Consider the following 19,410-nt stretch of genomic DNA (forward strand, 5'->3'; position numbering starts at 1 on the left):
TAATAGGAAAAGGGTTGCTTCTGAAATTTCTGATTAATACTGCAAATTTTTAGTGCTTCATAGTAAAATTGTAGCACTAAAATAATATCTAATGTAAACATACTAAAGTGTGTTTACTGTAATGTACAAATTGAACAAGAAAAACTTCCTTCTTCCTAGACTGTATAGATTTACTGAAAATTAATCTAAACAGCAGACATTTGAACTTCATAACCCTGAATATTATCTGATGAGATATTGTTCTTCCTTTTTAAAAGAATGGTTTCATTTGGCACTACTACTTAAGGAAAAGAATAGAATTTTTAAATAGAAAGATTCTTTATGAATTACAACCAAATGAATTATATCTTATACATTCTTTATGCAAAGTACTTTAGAGATCATGGCATGATACAGCCCCATCAATTTGTTTTCAGACCAGAACTGATAATCTCAAGATCCCTCACACTGTTGAGGGAAACTAAGCCACTGTTTCAATAAACTGTTAACAAGAGATATCTCTGAATTCTTTTGGCATTCTTTTGAGGATTCAGAACTCTAGTTTGAATCAGACAAGCTCAGCTGAGTTGCCAAGAATTAGACAGGGTCTGTATCCTCTCCTGGCATATAGTATTTACTTACAGTTTAATAGGAAGTTGTGATGATGGAAAACAAAGAAGAGAACATGGGCCTTTGATCAAGACCCCTGTATCACCAACAGCTGATTACTGAGACAAACAAGGTCACATTTCAAGAACATACAAGGCCGTATTTGGATGTCCATTACTTGTAGACATTTATGAGGACTTTCAAGTTCAAAAGACAAAAAGGACAAAGTCAGTGCTACCAGGCTTGGCTCCAGTTCCTTACTGGAAAGACACAATTGTTAACACCTAAGACCAGGAAAGGACAGTTAATTCTACTGCCATATTTCTGAAGGTAAAAGGTAGTAGAAGTTATCACAGAAGAATGTTATTTTAATGCTTGTCTTAAAAATTGTAAGTCCTTCTTTCTGAAAAAAAAACTTTTTCTTGATACATGAGGGGTGTAAACAAAGCTTGCAAAATATGCAAAAATCTCAATTGACAGAACCATGTCTACTTTTCTACTAATTATTTTCCTACATTGATTTTTCTGATTTGCTACACAGTTCCAACACACAGTTACATTCCTCTGTTTGTGGATGATATATTAATACATCTCTTACCTGCACACTGTAGACTTATTAAAAATAGAAAAACAAGTAATGAAATCAATGACAAAATTGCTTTGAAAATACCTGATATTTAAAAAAGTTTATTATTGGGTTTACCTTCTCCATGTTCTTTAAAATCAAGCTCCTAATTATCATCTGAAAGGCACCATAGGGACAGTGAGTGGCAAACAGTAAACATCTCAGTGGCATTTTTCACAACTGGGAAATTTATCTGTCTCTGAGAGAATCCAAATGAAATATGAACAGCAAGATATACAAACAGGAGCTCATTTGTAGCTGCATAGACATGAAACCTCTAATTTCCATTAATTCCATGCTATCGTGGCATCTTCGGCACGTTTGTGTCAGAAGTGTCTTCAATAAAATTAGCTTTTTTATGGGAAGGCTCAGCAAGGTCCTCTCCATGGTCTCTGCTAATCAAGGGCTCCTGGTCCCCTCTCTTGCGTTTGTTAATCAGGTGATTTTCTCCCTCACAGAGCTTTCCCTCTGGGACACCCAACGTTCTCAGACAGACAATAGCTGCAGCCTGCTCTGCCAGCTTCTTGGACTTGTCCCTGAAGAGCAAGCACACAGAGCACACGTGAAAGTAGAAACTGAGGTCTCCACACTGCCAAGAGACAATTTCCTGTCTCTGATGCAACATCATGAAACAAACAGCATTTGTAGTCATCTCACAGCAGAAAAACAAACCAGGTCACTTCCAGAAATTATTTCAATCTTGCTAGATGTCAAGTGTTGATGCATCACTCCTGATGCAATATTCCTAGAAAATCTGTCTCTATCAGGGCTTGTCTCTTGAACACTCTCCATGTCAAAGGTACACAGCCAATGTGTGTTTGGCCCACAGAAAGGTAACTTTTACAAATCTGATCACTAAACAAAACTGAGTTATGAAGGATCACTTTTCTTGAAAGAGGCTCAGGCATCAGTATACTCTGTCAGCTGCACAAGTTCATTGATGCTGACAAAAGCAGGAAGTCTTCTGTAATAATAAAAATTCTGTCATTTCTGAGAAAGACTGCCCATCACACATTTGTGGAAGTCAGTATTCAAAAACATTTTCTTCTCAAAATTTCATATCAGCTGAGCATAACTTCCTAAAGTCTCTGAACTGGAAGGCTGCAAAGCAGTTGTGTGCACTTGTCCTGTTTAAATGTTCAATGCTGAGCTCTAGCTTTGCAGTTAAATCAAGATCACCTTAGGTGCAAATGCCTCAAATCAACTCTGGTATTAATAGATGATTGTATAAAATACCATCAAGAAACTTTAGAGCAGGCCTGGATGGAGCTGCTAATTAACTGTGATCTCCAAGAACTCAGTGCACTGTCCTCTGCTCCATGGATACAGACACTTAGTCCTGACCTCTTACTGGGAATGGATCTGCTGCAGTGGCTGAAGACATAACCTCCTCCAACATTCCCCTCTGCCTCCCTTGGCTCCTCTCTGCACTCATCACACACAGAATGGAACTGGGTCACCTATTTGCTCCCCTTCCAATACAGCTTGTGGACTAACACAAAGTGAATTCAATTCTGTAACAGTTTACTTGATTATGCCAGTGCTTACTTCCTCTTGTCACAGTCAATTCTCAGAAGTTTTTAATCCTTTCTCCCTCCTAGAAGTAGCTTTAGGAGGTAGCTTGCAGCTGACCTTTATCAAAGCCAACTGGAATAAACTGGAATATCCTTTTAATGCAAGTTTTTAAGCAACATTTCAGAAACAAAAATCCAGCTGAAAAACCCATTAAGGATGGCTTACCACAGAGTTGATCGGTATTTTTGCTCAGCTACTGTCACTACTGAACAGAATAATCTATCCAGTGGTCTTTGAACCTGTAGACAAAGAGAATTAAAAGGGAAGGGGCTGTCAAAAACCAATCATGTAATTTACAGAAGAAACAACATCATCAACATTCCTTCACAGGTATAAAGAAAAGAATAACAAGTAACATAACTTTAAAATTACTCTAATTCACACCACAAATTTCACCATACATATTCAAAATAAAGAAAAACCAGCAAACTGTCCAAACTAAAAATATTTTCCCTTTATAAAAATAAAAAGTAATCAAATAATGTCCCCATGTAACCAAGCAGGTGCTCCTGTCCCATACAGTCCCTATCTGTAACAGTGTGCAACAGAGACAACATCCCAAGATTTAATTCTTTGCTTCACAGAAGCAGTAAAAGAAAGTCAGTCATGGGCTCCTATATAATGACCAAGAAGTTACAGCAACTTCTTTCACAAACGAATCAAAGGCAGACTGAAGGGTCTGACTTTTAATTTTTTATTTTCTAATAAAATAAGCTGCTGTTGTCATACCTGTGTGCATTACCATTTCTGCAGCTGCTTTCTGAAAGAGCTACAGTAGACTGGAAAGCAGAATTTCTCCTACTTTGTGTCCTAAAATACTGAATTTCATATACAATGCAAAGGAAGAGGTTTGAAAGGGTTTTTCATTGACTCACAGTTTCATAAACAGGCTGAGGATGCTTTTCTTTCCTGCACCATTCCAAAAGATACATTTTTGGAGTGATCTGTGGTGGATATTCTCGTCTACACAGAAAAATTTGTAGTCAACAACTGTGCACAAAGTTCTATTTTAAAAAGACAGTGCTGCTTATTGTATTAGTTCTACCAGTTATTTGAAGTTTAATTTTACAGCTCAAATTATGAAAAAGATGCTTCTTCATTAGATGATAACTAAAGAAATAGGTGTGACAAAACATGTAAAATAAACTCTAAAGTTTTCCCGAACATTTATTTCCTGTAGTAGCACAGCTAGAGAAGAGATACTCACCAGAAAGGAGATTCTAACTAAATAGGTGACACAGAAGAGAGATACAGTTTGGTTGGTACTGCTTATTATAAGCACCAATTAAAAACTAGTAGAAAAAAGGAGAAGCTGCTTCTGTTATGAAGCAGTAATCAAATGAAAAAAGCATAAAAAATGCAGGAATTTAGTCAGATATTGACAAAGAATTACAAACCCTCATACATGGCCAAATAACCCCCCAAAAAATCTGTATTCAATTCTCAAGGAGTCAGGTAATATATCCTCTAAATATTAAAGCAATATGACTGCATTTCTAGAGGATTTGACATATGATACTCTTCTTGAGCTGTTTGATAGGCCTATTAGCAAAACCAGCAAACATGAGTTTAACATGGAAAGTAACAGCAATTCTATAGGCCTCAGAGATTATAAATAAAAATTATATAAAACAGATTCAACTACGTGACTTAATTTTTCAAGGAATAGCTTATCAGTGGAACACATTAAGAAGACTTCAGATGAGCATCTTCTCTGCTTAGAAGAGTGTCAAGAAGTTTGTTCAGGACTTCTTATAGAAAAATTATGTTTTAGTCAAGATTCACTAAAAATAACTGAACTCTACATCTTTGTAATACACTTTTCTACATAGAGATGTTATTTTTTAAGGTTTTTTTTAGAGCACTCAGCACTTTCAACAACTTAAGTGAGAAAATTAAGCAGTCCCAGGAAGCCTGGAACTAAAGAACATCCCACAACATCCAAAGAGCACAGGAAAAGTCATGCTTATGCCATGATGTTCACTTACTGCTTCATAGGAATTCACCCAGTAAGTGCTGTTTTGCAAATCATCATTTTCAAAAAACTGTTAAGACACTGTGAACCTCACAGTTATTATTCAGAGATGCAAGATAGTGAAAAACTTGATTTGTATGCTTACTTGTCAAATCTAACAGCCATTTTTATTACATCTGGATCTTCCATTTGGTCATCCTCATCTTGCACCTTGGTTACTAAAGATGTTTTCTTTGCTTCAAAAATAGCTGTGGTTTCTTCATAGAAGTCACCCATTTCAAAGGCTTCACTATTCAAACAGAATTCCTTTATGTCAGAAATCAGTTTATAAATTTTGTATCACATTATGACAGAGAAAGAAAATGTAAAAATCAATTGTGTTTACAGTATAGTTAAGAGTACAGAGAATGAAGTGGAAGTGTGGCTGTATTCTGCACAGTGACATTACATTGCTGCTACAAGTAAGAAAAGGGTGTTCTAATTTCCAGCACTACATATGTAATTTATAGCCTGGAAGTGAAGGAAGAATCAGTCAGAAATACAGATCCTGCAGTGTTCAAGTTATTAGTTCATTTAATAATTTGCAGTTGGATGAATCAGCAAACAAACACAGTGACTCCTGGTACACCAGCTCCACAATACAAGCAAAAAGTAGGAAAAAGAATATTTTTCTAATTATAGTGATTAAAAATACTCTAAGCAATAAACCCTATAGCATCCAAACCCCTCAAAATCTCAGATTTTCTGACTTCATAGTATTATTCACAAGCCCAAATAAAGAGAAGAAGCAACCATGATTTTAGTCAAAGGCAAAAGCCTCAAACCCTTTTAAATTTCAAACTCAAGTCAGGCTGGATCTACTTTGAAAAACTGAGACTATTGATTTTTTGCAGATGATAATGGCAATAAAACCTGCAGCATCAAAGAAACTTTTACTTTCTGTTATGAAGATGCTGGTTGATACAGGGCTGCTCAATGACAAAATGGATTCTGCCCACAAAGCTCTCTCCAATGCTCCAAGCATAAAAGCAATGAAGCTGAACAATATTAACTTATGCTTCTAAGGGAAGGCAATTTATTACACACTGCTACATAAATGTTTTGTGGGAAGAACAGCAGGCTGTTCCCTTGCATTCAGCACTGAGGTTAAAGCTCAAATGGTTGTAACCCATCCTCACCACCAGGAGACAGCAGAATTATGCACTATAATCGTCTGAAGATAAACTGGTGCATTTTAAAAAACTGAATGTTCCTCAGTTATCTGGACATGAAACAGGTTGTTCAGAACAGGGGTTAAAAGACCAAGTTTGCTGGCAGAAAGCAGTTTCATAAATTTCCAAATGGCTCTCCCTGTCCCCCTCTCCTGCACACACATGGCCTTTTGAAGTTGGTATTGCATCACACGTACAAAAAGAGAGAGTTTGATTTTGGAAGCCCCTAAAGAATTGCTAGGCATAGCACATAAACCCCATAGTTTTACACTAGATCTCTATCCAGTGTTTATGTGTATGAACTGTGACACCTTTAATTACCTGTGTAAAACTGTTACTTCACAGTATTTATTTTGCATACTATGCATTGCTATTCATGCAGCAGAAAACACTACCACCCTCTGGGCTAAGACTTTATTGAAATTGCAAAAGATTTGAGTTCCAATCTATACTTTATCTTTTTTCCTAAACTCAAAATCTATACTCAAAATAGATAGTATGTTAGCATACTAAAACCCATTAAAATCTTAAAGTTGCCAAAGTGAAAAGTAACTTGCAAAGTTTAAATGTTGTTCATGTATTCCACTGCTCCTTTAAGAATAATGAAGTCTAGCTCCCTTCATATATGCAATGCAAACTCCCTTCACTGTACTTGAATGTAAAATCATGGACAGAATTATTTCTAGAAAGCCAAAATTGGTAAAAGGCAATAAAATGGCAAAAGGATTGCAGGCATTTCCTTTTGAACATGAAAAGAATGCTGATTAGAGTTTGTTAGAAACCAAGACATTTTTTTTTCAAAATAACTCAAGCTTTCAACATTTCTATCCATTTTCATATACATTAGATATCAAACAATTTCAGACTGTTCATTTTATAAAAATCAAGGAGACCCCTCCCTTCTATCAGAAGCCACACAACATGGATATGACACATGCAAGCTCAGAGCTTTATTTTGTTCAGTTTGAGATGTGTCCAAATCTGAATTCCCCTAATTCTGTGCAAATTCTTTATTCATCTGCCTATTTTATGGTTTCTCTCAAAATTTTTGCTCTTTCATTTCTGTCTCTCCCCCTGAGAAATTTCATCCAGTCTGTTTCAGATATGCAGGATGATAAGATTCTTTAAAGTTACTATATTTCCTCAAAAAGGCTGCCATCATTCATTAATGTATACCAGGAATGAAAAGCAGCACAAAAAATGACATTAAAGTACCACATAACCAGACAACCCTGATATAAGCTTTTAAGTTTCTAAGTGCTCATTTTAAAACAAATATGTAATAAATATTCCAGTAACATTATAAACCTCACATGCAAGTGGGAAAGCTAAATCAAATCTTTGGAAGAAGACAAGTTCCACAAAATTTCAGACAAGCTGAACTTTTTCTTAATCACTTCATGTAAATACTTGACAAATGCTTGTCACTCAGTGCAGCACCACTCAAATTAGTATGCTGAATATAGAGAGTTTTAAAGATTTAATATCTGAGCATGGAGGAAACCTGAAAAAATTTACTCTGATATTGCACATCTCCCATATGGATTTTTTTGGGGGGTTATTTTTGGGGTTTTTGCATCTTCTCCTGACAGTGTGAAATGCCAGGCAGTGCTAAATAGAGAAGTGATGTGCAAGTTTGACAGAGTACAACTCCTTTTCTGAAGTCCAGATGCTTACCAGATCTCCTGTGTGGACTGTGCAGCGTGCAGCTTCTTACCCTGAGTAGTTTCCAGCTGTTCTCTTAACATCTGACACAAGCAGTATTTAGTGTTGGTGTAGTGATTGTCATACCTCACTGCCTGATGGAGAGAGACAAAGAATTCAAAACCACACCAAACAAATTTATCTTCTATACTGCACATGGTGTCTTGATGACTTCCACAATCATTTTTGAAAGGCAAACCACCGTGCAGTTTCCTCAGTAACAAATTCAACACTAGCCATGAATGTGACTATAGTCTGATTATTTTGGCATGACTTCACCAACTAAAGTTCAACTGACTCATATACTTCTGAAGAAAGAGTTGACCTGTTCACACCACTGACTAGAAATGCACTGATATTTTAGTAAGTAAATTGTTAATAGCAAGCTCAAATAAAAAAAAAAAAAAGAATTTGAATTGATGACATGATCAAAGTTACAGATCTCTGACTAATTTCCCAGGATGTCATTAAAATATTGTCTTTTGAATAATGGATAAAACTTTATATATTAGATGACTTAGCTAATGGAGCTACAGAACTACAATACAGCATTACTTTATTGGCAAATCATTCCCTTTGCTTCCCTACTGCAAATATTTCTGGACAGTATGCGTGAAAAGTAATTAATTTCTAAAAGTGCATCTAGGAGCAACTGATTTTTTAATACTCCTTCACCTTTCTGTTCAATATTGTAAATTTAATATTGTATACTGTATATAATAATCTGCTCAGTTTGTACAACTGTGACTTTGAAAGAATTGGACTACATATTTTTAGATTTCTTTACATTTTTAGATAGCCTGATAAGCCTCATAAATGTCCCCAAGAAACTAGGGCTAAAAAGCATGTTTTCTGAATACAGTTTTCTGAACTTTTTTTTTTCTGAACAAAATCAAACAGAGGAAGCAGGGATTGATTTGCAAGGATCATGTAACATGCAGTATGTTAAAATATCCCCAGAACCAAGTCTTTGAAGAGGAGTTAAGATACTGCAGTAGGACTTGAATTAACAATTCTAAACAATGTTAATTACAAGTAAGATCTTCATAAAAACATACATATTTGATGTAATCTTGCATGACATCCTTCAAGGGGCAAAACCCCTCTTTTCTGAAGACAGAGGGGTTCCACATGGCAGCACGAGCAATCATGACTGATGAGGCAGCTGTTGCTTGCTGGAAGGTCTCAATGTCTGCATATTCCTTAATGAAGTCATGAGATCCTCCACTAAAAATTAACAACACTAATATAATTAATCATGGTTCTTTTTCCTGCACTTGGAAATCTTAAGTACAAGCATCTGACCAGAATGAGCTAATTAGTCCAACTTACTTTGCTATTACTGGAATGGAGACAGCTTCAGATATGGCCTTGATCACATCACAGTGGACAGGGTGCTGAGGCCTCTCCTCCTTCTTCCTTTGCAACAAACAAAAAAAAAGAAAAAGACAAGACCAAAGATTTCCTGTGGAATTTATCTCTAAACCACAGCAGACATGACACAAGGATTATTGGGATATACTTGTTTCAACTTATTTATTTTATATTTTTGATTTTTAAATACAAAGTATGCAAGATAATTTTAGTCTTATTTGGTCTTCGAGAAAAAATATTTAGGAAAAGAGCAGCAAGCAGTTTAATTCCATAATTACTGACTTGATTTCCTAGAACACCAATTCAGTTAACAGTTGAAATCAGAACCACATATTGCTTTTAGAGTATAGATTATACTCATATCAGTCATATCATACTGTGGTACAGTCATCAAACTAAAAAAATCTAAGTCTTTCTTGCCTAAAATCAATTTACCTTCCATGGACTGCAATGGCAGCAATGCCAGTTTTCTCTATTCTCCTCACCAGGTTCACAGTATCCTCCACCTGAGGGATAAGACAGTCTGACATGATTTTAATTCAAAGCAAAAGGAATAACTATCATGTGACCATTGTACAAACAAATGCTGAAGTCTTCTTTAATCAAGAGGGATAGGATTCTTGTCTTTCATCAACAGCATAACATGTACAACCATTTAATATATACTTCAATTAAAGAACTACATGCTATGGCCAAAAAAAAAATACATTTTCAATGCTTCCTTGAACCTACAAATCTCAAACCAGGTAACATAATACTCTGTAGCAGGAGAATATTTTCCAAAGGTTTTCAGACTGTCAATTGAAAATGACTGGAACATTTGATTAGCACATCCTCTCTAATGACTACTCTGTAAATTGTAATTGAAATGCTTTTCAATAAGAGGATGCCTTCTGAAATCAACCTAACATGCAATCACACAACTATAAATATTCCTCTCAGACGTGTCTTAAAAATGTTAACCAGCATCTAAAAAATTCTAAGGATATTCATACATGCCCAGTACCTTCAAAGAGGTAAAATTCTCTTAAAAAGCAGAAATAAAATTGACACACTGCTGCACTAGCCTGTCTTATGCATCTTTAGGGAAAGGGAGAATGAAAAAAGGGTGAATTTTCCTTTCAAAAACTGGAGGAATATCTGTGCCTCATCCCAAACATATCAGATTCAGTCTGAAAACTGCAACATGTGCCAGCTGGCAGGGATGCAGAGACAGAAGCTCACCTGCTGCTCTGATGGATGACATTATGCAAAACAAGATTGAAACAAAAAAGAAGAGGCTGTAAGAGAAAGGTGCCAGTTCTATAATTTAATACTTCAGAACCAAAATGATCTGAGTACTGATTCTTTTCACTCAAGCTTCATTTGTTTATCCCAACACCTATATGACTTCTGAACAAAGCTGGCTCAGGTACAGTTCATCCATCTACTGATATATCTGTTTGGTCATATGCAATCATAGTATCTGGGAAGTAATTAAATACCCAATTGCTAAGTAATCAGTCTTTAAAAGAGAAGGCACATAATCTCTTGGAGGTTTAAAAGTATGTAGAGAATTCATCTTTAAAAAAACCCAGTAAGGAAGCTACATCAGCTGACATCAGCTGTAAAAAAAAAATCCTGAAAAGGACACACCCCATAATTTCATTGGCTGTTCTAACTGCAAGAACAGGAAAACAGTATGGAAAAAAAATTAGTCTGAAAGAACAGAAACCAATCACCTATTGCTACCCCATGTGAAAAACAGGAACTAACAGCATCTACTGGCTGCTCGAGGGTGCTTACAACCTTTTGTACCTCTATGACATAAAAAATGACTTAGTTGAGGAATTTAGAGGATAAAAGCCTCTGTGCCCTTGCCTAGCACAGAAACTGACAAGTCCACAGTTAGTCTCTGTGCACCTGCAGGTCAGATTTATGCTGGGACAGCATCCCAAACAGAAATTGTAAGTTCCAAGTGCTATTTCACAGCAACAGGCATACAGTGAGACATACTAGAACAAGATATAACTGATAGTAAACCAGAGCAATAACAGCTGAACACTTCAGCACAACAATTTATGCTCTTACTGAGGGCAAAATGCGGATTTTGCAGGTTACTGGTTTACAAATTCCTTTAACAAGGGTGGTCAATATCTGAAAAAAAGAGAGAAGGCAAAAATCTGATCACAACAGTGACATTACTGAAACTCTCCTCCTCTCTTGAAAGTAAGTTAGAATAATGTAACACTGTTTACTATTCCTCTATAAAGTCTTACATGCTAGACAGACATATACAATGTGTAACTGAATAATACAATTTTATCCAGTAGATACACAGGACTACTTATAGTCTAAGACATTTTTACTGCCACTTCTTTGTTGATTTGAACTGGATTTTTAGAGAGCAATTAACTGCTGCTGGAGTTTCAACACTGCTTTTAATATGGCGTGACCAGTGAACTCTGATTTCAAAAACATGAATAGACACATCAAACTAACAAATACTATACCACATTGAAAGTTTTTAAACTGAAAAAACCCCAAAAGTAGCAGCTTTATAGTCCAGATAATGGCAAGCAGAACTAAATCAGGAATATTTATCTAAAACCTTCACTCCAGTGTCCTTAACTGAGTATTCCACTCAAGCAATCACAAATTTGCTGTCTATGCAATTCATTTCTGCTGCCAGTAGAGCACAGTGCACAATTCTTCCCAAGGCAGCTCCAACCCCACCAGGAGATACTTACAGACTCTATTTTGTCAGGATCAGACAGCAGTGCTGCTCCCATACCTCCCTGCAAAACAGAGAGAAGCTGTTACCCACTAGGCAAACACATTTACAACTCAATTGTTTTGCCTAATAGCAGACCACAACAAAAGCACAAGGGAAAAATGTCAAAATGTAAAATTCAGGAGCATTACTGAACACCTTCATGCTACATTTCTTAGACCTGTATCAGAATAATTAAGCAGTAATTCAGGGCATCAACTTGCTCTCATCACTTTAGGGAGCAGACAGGATTTCAGAAAGCTATTTTTAGCAAACATAATCATCCATTTTCCATAACATAATTATGAACTATTTAATATTTTAGCTGTTCTTCCCACACTGTTTCATCTGCATACATAGATGAAGAGTCCAACAACATTTTTGAACCATTTTTTTTGACCCATAACTATTGCTGGAGAGTAACCATTCACCAACACTTATACTCCTGATCTTTCACCCTAGTACAAGATGGATATTTTGGTGTTTTGTTGTTAATTACGTTTCTGTGGAGCATTTGACATCAAAATGGAGTGCCATGGTTCAATTTATTGATCCTTTATCTCTACACCAAGTGGCTTAACAGTCCTAACAACCAGTTTGAATGCTCTGTTCTAGTCCCAGATACAGGACTAATTTAGAACTGCATTTGCTTTATTACAAAACAACAAACAAAAAAGGTTTTAAGTGATCCATTGTCCTTCCATTTAAAACTGACAAAGAACTGAATTTAGCATAGCTAAGCTGTGACTGCATTTTGCTAATCATTTGCTCAGATGACAAATTGCGATTTCAGTTTTTATTAAGGCTAGGCAGAAATTATTTCATTCACCCAACGAATTAATGACTTCAGAAAAATATTAAAAAATCCTAAACACTTCATTTTATCTAGCCTTTAAGAACTGTATTTTCTAACAGCCTATGTTATTTTACTGTATTAAGACCATGACACCTTCTAGAGTGTTCTGCTTACTACAAACAATTAAATTTAATTTTTCATCAAAATTTTACTGCTTGAATTTGAAAACCAGACCATGTATTCCACACTCCATACTGCCAAGACAGAAAAGACTCATTTAAGAGTAACCAAAATCCACTTGCCTTAGTAGAATATTCTTTTGGGCATCCCATGTTGATATCAATTCCAGCCACATCACTCTCTCTGAAAGAGAAGGGAAAATCAAAGTATTTTTTAGCATATTAGAACAAGAATCAAGAAAGAGATATCTTGCCAGGTAATTTGTTCCATCATCATAAAGGCTTAAATGAGAACTTAACGTAAATTTGAACTTCTGAGTTTTTAGCCCCTCACTTATTTAAGTTAAATATATAAATCTTAATGATGGTCTGAAGATCAGATTCTTCAAAGGTTTCAATAACCAGTGCTGTGCAGAAGCTGCAAATACTCATCTATAAATACCTTCTATACTTAATCACATATAAAGCATATCCACCACTAAATTAATGACAACACTAAGTCCTATTGAAACTTCCATCTATTTAAATGGAGGCTTAAACCCACCTTTTTAAGAGCCACTTTTGGTTTCTGCACAATACATTACTGGAGGCTTTAAACCACAAACAATAAGGGACATTTTCTGGTGTATTGGTCTTGCAGCTGTGCAATACCCAGGGAAATTCATACTGGAGAGATCAAGGACACACTTTCACTAACAAGAAGCCATCCCAGTACAGAACTTATGCAGCTGAACTTTTCCTGGTTCTATCAAGAGCTACCTTGATGCTCTCAATCATAAAAAACTGTCTTCTACAGTAACTCCTCTGTACAAAAAATCCCAGACAAACCCATGGTGGGAAGGAGGTGAGAGAAGATGACTTACACAAGCTTAGCTACTGCCAGTGCTCTTTCAGCATCTGCTGAACCCTGTTGGTAAAAGAAGAGGATTTACGATTACAATAAATTATCAAATTAACAAAAAACCAAGGTGCTTACTTGCACACGTGTACAACTATATTTGTTGTGAACATTTAATATAGACAGAGACCTACTGGATACTTAAAACATTTACCTACAGCCACTGGATGTTAAAAGGTGATACAAAAAAGGATCCAAAGAGGTCTGTCTGCCCTCTTCACCTACAGCAAAACCAAATGTTCTTAGCCCCTCAGCAACAGGTATCTATTTTAATGCTCTTAAGAAGCTCCCCTAATAACAATTCTACAGACTCTATAAGCAACTTATTTCAGGGCTATATTACCACTGAAAAAGGTCTTTTCAGTATCTAATGCAGTCCACTCATGCTTCCCCCTCCCTCCAAGCCCATCATTTCTTGTCCTACACAGAGTGGTCTCCAAGAGCAAATTACTGTATTTTTCTCTTCAGCACAGAGAATCTTTAATCCATTTTTGCAATGCCAATGCACACATTAATCCTCTCTTATCTATACTAAACAATGCTGCCTTGTTCAGTCTTTCCAGTGAGACTGTTCACAGGACAGTGCAAAACTTCAACGTGTGATCAGAGATCAGCACAATTTATGTCCACATCCGTAAGTTCAGAAATATCTAAGATACCTCCTACAAAACCAAAGTGCTGGAGAGCACAGAGGTTATCTTAATCACCTCTTCTGAAAACAGGTCTAAGGAGAACTTACAATGTAGAATCTTGATTTGTGCAAACAGCTCAGAAATTCTGCCACATCGTTGGTGTGAAACCACCTCATTTAACTGTGTTGTTAGAAGAATATCTGGTTTCTTACCATTTGGAAGACAACACGCTCTCTCTCCCTTTCACAAGTTCTGAAAACAACTCTGTCATTAGGTGCAACAAAGTCCACTGTTTCAAGTACTTCTGTATGAAATGAGAAGCAGATAAAACAGGCAAAAATTCTGTACAAATGTAAAAATTTTTTAAAAGTCATATGACCATGTAATTTGTATATAAATGAAATGCCATCAAAGTAATTTGATGTTCTTTGAAAAGTATCAAAGCCCAGTGATGACTCAGCCAGAATGAACAGCACTATTTTTGGGAAGGGGCAGGAGAAGAGAGGAGATATATAGTGAGCGTCTGTTTCCCAGCAGGGACACTGCAAACAACTTTTTCTTTGCCACTCAAACAAGGCAAGTCTCAAAGATACCTTTTTAAGAACTTGCAGTGACAATCATGTTATTCGAAGTCCAGGCCAAGTTAATAACTGAATGATAAACAGTGAGGTCTTGTATGTGGGTGTGTATATTATCATTACATTTAATGCTAACATTTAAAAAGACACATGATTGGAAACTGTCTCTACTGCATCCAAACAAACTGGAAGTTTGAAACTATAGAGCAGCAGACAGGTCTAAGGTAGCACTTGAGAAGCTTACTGTAAGCCCCTACACACAATTCAGTGAGATTGTATGTACTGATTCATCACTATAATCCCTAGAAAAATGCTTCAGAAAAATAATTACCCTTTCTCTTAACTAGAAAAGAGACTTACAGGTATTATCAAAAGAAATGCCATACTTACCATTTATAACCCTCTTACACTGCAGCATCTTTATGTCAATCAGCTCCTGAGTAGAAAGGATAAAAAAAATCTCAGTGAGTTAAATTGTTTCAGGTCCAAACAGTCACCCATTGTATTAAGTAATTATCTAGAGAGACCAGCTTCTTTGAGCAACCTCTCCCAGTACCTCAGCACCCTCTGGTTAAAAAACTTCTTACTAATCTAAAGCTCTCCTCTCTTTAGTCTAAAACTTTTCCCCCTGGTCCTATCACTATCTGTCCTTGTAAAATATTCTTTTCCCTCTTTTTTAAAAGCTGCCTTTAACTACTGGAAGGGCTCAATGAGGTCTCCTCAGAGCCTTCTCTTCTCCAGAGAGAACAATCCCAACTCTCTCAGCCTGTGTTTGGAGGAGAGGTGCTCCAGCACTCTGAGAGCACAGGTGCTCCACACACTGGCCTCTCTGGATCCACTCTAACAGGTCCACGTAGTTCTTATGCTGAGCACCCCACACCTCAATTTCAGGCAGCTTAAAAGAACTGTTTAAGAAACAAGGAGAGCAATGCTATGAGTGAGATACACGGATGTACAGCAGAACTAACCAGGTGAGACATGAAGTCAGTCTTCAAAGTTCCTTCAAATTTCTGACTCTATTGAAACAAAATAAAAAAAAAACCAAACAACCCAAAACCAAAAACCAACCTATCCCCCCAAACACAAATAAAAGTATAACTTGAGGAAACTGTTATGGTGTTTTGTCTAAATTACTTAAAGTTACTGAACAGACTTAAAATATGGATTTGCCATAACTTGAGAATGGCTCAGAGAAATTCCTCAAGACATAAAGATTCTTCTTTCCTCATTTTTAATGGAAAACGATGTGTAAAAAGAACAAATGATACAATGGAAAAAGTCCACTTGTAGTTTCCCTAATAAAGCTATCAGAAAAAGCCGCCTCATCTGCTCCTTCTCCATACCTCACAGTACACGATATCGGCACCATAGTCCAGAGCAAGCAGACGCATTGGCAGCGTCCCCACCCGCACCATTGGAGCCAGGATCTTCTTTCCTCTGAAGCACAGCGGCGTGTTCACCGTCATTCCTGTTGCTGCAGCACCTGAAAGAGAGAGCCCAGGGGGACTGACACGGAGTGCCATTTCCACCCGCAGGCACAGGCGTTCCTTTGCGGGGAAGGGGCGGTGGGTGCCCCGGAGCTGTGACAGGGCTGGCCGGGCAGCGGGGACCGGGCTCACCCGGCGTGAGGGCGCCGGGGATGCTCCCCGCCCTCGGGCTCCTCACCGAGCGAGGGGCCCCGCGCCGCCCCTGCCGGAGCCCCTCAGGGCCGCGGCCGCTCCCGCGGTGGCGGCGCGGGGAAAGCCCTCAGCCGGCGGCGGAAAAAGGGAAAGGAGGGAGCGGCAGCGCCCGCCGCACTCACCTCCTCGCGTGGCTCTGCCGCGGCTCCGCGGGGCGGGGAGAACCGGGGCCAGCGCCTGTTTCAGGCGTCATCGGGCAGCGCCACAGCCCCACGTGGGGCCGCGATGGCGCTCGGCAGGGCCGGGCCGGCGCTCGCCCTCCCGCTGCTGCTGCCGCGGCGGCCGGCGGGCAGGCGCGCAGCGCCGGCGGCGCGAGCAGGGGCAGGCGGCGCCGCCGCGCTCCGGGAAGCTGCTGCTGAGGAGCCGGCGGCCGGAGCTGAGCCAGCCCCGCTGGCAGACGGTGGGGCGCTGGGAGCAGCCGCCGCTGGTGTCGGCGGGCTGGAAGCACCGGAAGGCGTACGGGGATTACTTCCAGCTGGAGCCCTCGCAGCAGGCCGCTCCCGCTTTGCAGGCGCTGCCGGCTGAGGCGGGACAGGGCCCGACCTTCGCCGAGCTGGGGCTGCAGCCGGCGCTGCTGGCCGGCCTGGAGCGGCTCTCCATCAGCCGGCCCACGGCCGTGCAGCGTCTCGCCATCCCCGCGCTGCGCCGCGGCCGCAGCGCGCTGTGCGCCGCCGAGACGGGCAGCGGGAAGACTCTGGCGTACCTGCTGCCGCTGCTGGAGCGCCTGCTCGGCCGCCCGGAGGCGGCGGCGGCGGAGGCGCGCCGTGCTGCTGGGCACCCCCGGCGCGCTGCGGGAGGCGCTGCGGCGCCGCTTCCTGGCCCTGGAGAGGCTGCGCTGGATGGTGCTGGACGAGGCGGACTCGCTGATGGACGAGTCCTTCACGGAGCTGCTGGAGGAGATCCTGGCATACGCGCCGCTGGCCGCCGGCGCTCCCGGACCAGCCGGTCCCGACGAGGAGAGGATGCAGGTGGTGGTGGTCGGAGCCACCTTCCCCGCGGGGCTCAGCGAGACGCTGGCGAAGTTCACTGACGTGGACCGGTTTGTCACCCTCAGCACCCAGAGCCTGCACCGCCTGCCGCCTCACGTCCAGCAGAAGTTTGTCCGCCTCAAAGGCCGGGACAAGCTGCCCGAACTGCTGCAGCTGCTCAAGGAGCGCCCGGCATCTGGCGGGGCTGTTCTCATCTTCTGCAACAGTGCCAGCACCGTCAACTGGCTGGGCTATATCCTGGACGACCACAAAATCAAGCATCTGAGGCTGCAGGGGCAGATGTCAGCAGCTGCTAGAGCTGGCATCTTTGCCTCTTTCCAGAAGGGTGACGTGTCTGTCCTCGTCTGCACTGACCTTGCCTCGCGCGGGCTGGACACCAGCAGTGTGCAGCTGGTGGTCAACTATGACTTCCCAGACACCCTGCAGGACTACCTGCACCGGGCCGGGAGAGTTGGCCGGGTTGGGAGCAAGGCACCTGGAGCTGTGGTTAGTTTTGTCACCCATCGGTGGGACGTGGACCTGGTACGGAAAATAGAGACTGCAGCCCGGAAAAGGACGGGTCTCCCAGGAATGGACTCTATTAATAAACCTTCACCTAAAGGAGGTTGATTCAGGTTGGCAGGCATTCCTTGGTAGGAGCTTACCTTGAGGCCATTAAGGCAGAGTGAATGAGCTGCTGTATGTAAGGCAGATGGAAAGAATAGGGTTGAGTTTCAGAACCAGGTGATCAGGTTAACTTTGTGCACTGTTCTGGAAGCTGCAGTATTCATTTGCACAGCCATCACAACATGTGGCTTTCCCAAAGGAAACTAGTAAGTGAGTAACAGAATGCTTTTGGAGAATGTTGAAGAGTTCATCAGTTGATTTGGTTTACTTATTTTGAGACATAATTTAAATTCAAATCCAAATTAAAGTATGTTTGTATGATATAGAATACTAGTGCATTTCATTACTGCCCACCACCATCAGCTGACATTCGTTATTAAAATGGAAAAATTGCTACTGTGGCAGGAGAAAAAACCTGTCCAGTTACAGACACAAAGGACTAAAGGACAAAGGATACGTGATGATGTAGCAGTTCATTTAGAGAATTCTAGACTGGATGCCTGTAAAGTACAGTGGGAATGAGAAGGCACAATAATGCTTGAGACTCTTTCAAGGCCTTGTTATTTTATGGTTACCTTTCACTGAGAAATGGGATCTGCTCCTTCATATTATATTAAATAAAAAGCCCTAAAGTGTTTCCTGTACATTTTTTTTCTGCATACTGTAGTGACATGTATGGTTTCTAACTGACTGCAAAAAAACTAAAAACCCCCAACCCCAGCACACTGAAAGATGCCTTCTGTTAAATAACAGAAGTGTGTTGACTCACAGGTTCTGGTGACTCTCACGTCACAGAGTGAATGTAGGATTTCTTTTGAATGTTGTGTCTTTGTCCTATTTTGCTTCCAACCAGGAGAGTTGATGGAGGCTGAGGTTCTTTCATGTCTAGCTGCTAGTTTGTATCCATAAAGTCAAGGAGAAAACTTGCACAGAGTCATCCAAGGATCAGGCGGTGACTTTATCTTATTGTACCTGTGCTCTGTTCATATTGCACAGTTAGGGGGCTCTTAAAGGAAGTTACAAACGACAGTAAAATTATTTAATACAATGGCTCCCAAGTTTTAGAAATTAGTGAAAGTGATCCATTGGGAGACTGGAAACCCATTCATTGCATGGACAGCAAATATTTTGTAGTTTACCTTCTGTAACTCACATTTTTACAGTCTATGAACACATCAATCTGGATTGCAGGACACAGAAATACTGAATTAGACAACACAGTGAAATAATGAAATTATTTCAGCCATTT

General features: G+C 39.8%; 2 protein-coding genes across 3 annotated transcripts; one reads left to right on the forward strand and one right to left on the reverse strand.

Annotated features, from left to right (window-relative positions):
* Positions 1-1,243: 1,243 nt before the first annotated feature.
* On the reverse strand, positions 1,244-16,847 carry DUS2 (dihydrouridine synthase 2). 2 transcript variants are annotated; one of them, XM_039721365.1, is made up of 16 exons: positions 16,689-16,847; positions 16,231-16,370; positions 15,278-15,323; positions 14,522-14,610; positions 13,643-13,686; positions 12,903-12,963; positions 11,782-11,829; positions 11,123-11,188; positions 9,488-9,558; positions 9,011-9,097; positions 8,737-8,905; positions 7,652-7,773; positions 4,909-5,052; positions 3,664-3,751; positions 2,954-3,027; positions 1,244-1,749 (listed from the first exon to the last, which is right to left on the reverse strand). In XM_039721365.1, exons 2-16 carry the CDS (start codon positions 16,351-16,353, stop codon positions 1,512-1,514), a joined length of 1,470 nt encoding a protein of 489 aa, XP_039577299.1. In that variant the 5' UTR covers positions 16,354-16,370; positions 16,689-16,847; the 3' UTR covers positions 1,244-1,511. The 2 variants fall into 2 exon arrangements, with proteins under 2 accessions (XP_039577299.1, XP_039577298.1); XM_039721364.1 differs by having other exon boundaries at positions 14,522-14,613; positions 16,689-16,846.
* On the forward strand, positions 16,393-18,820 carry DDX28 (DEAD-box helicase 28; the record flags this gene model as incomplete). Its single annotated transcript, XM_039721547.1, is given in 7 exon segments — positions 16,393-16,462; positions 16,465-16,537; positions 16,539-16,670; positions 16,672-16,781; positions 16,784-16,856; positions 16,858-17,325; positions 17,327-18,820. Coding segments are annotated over 7 exon segments (1,764 nt in total), but the record flags the coding sequence as incomplete, so codon positions are not given.
* Positions 18,821-19,410: the final 590 nt, after the last annotated feature.

This window comes from Passer montanus, unplaced genomic scaffold (genome assembly GCF_014805655.1).
Source record: "Passer montanus isolate IOZ18808 unplaced genomic scaffold, ASM1480565v1 scaffold45, whole genome shotgun sequence".
NCBI classification, from domain to species: domain Eukaryota; kingdom Metazoa; phylum Chordata; class Aves; order Passeriformes; family Passeridae; genus Passer; species Passer montanus.

Coding starts and splice junctions, on each gene's coding strand:
- DUS2 (XM_039721364.1), bottom strand. CDS start 16,353: ATGACGGTGAACACGCCGCTGTGCTTCAGAGGAAAGAAGATCCTGGCT. Junction 8,906..9,010: donor TCCATTCCAGTAATAGCAAA/GTAAGTTGGACT, acceptor GTTAATTTTTAG/TGGAGGATCTCATGACTTCA. Junction 1,750..2,953: donor AAATACCGATCAACTCTGTG/GTAAGCCATCCT, acceptor CTTGCTCTTCAG/GGACAAGTCCAAGAAGCTGG.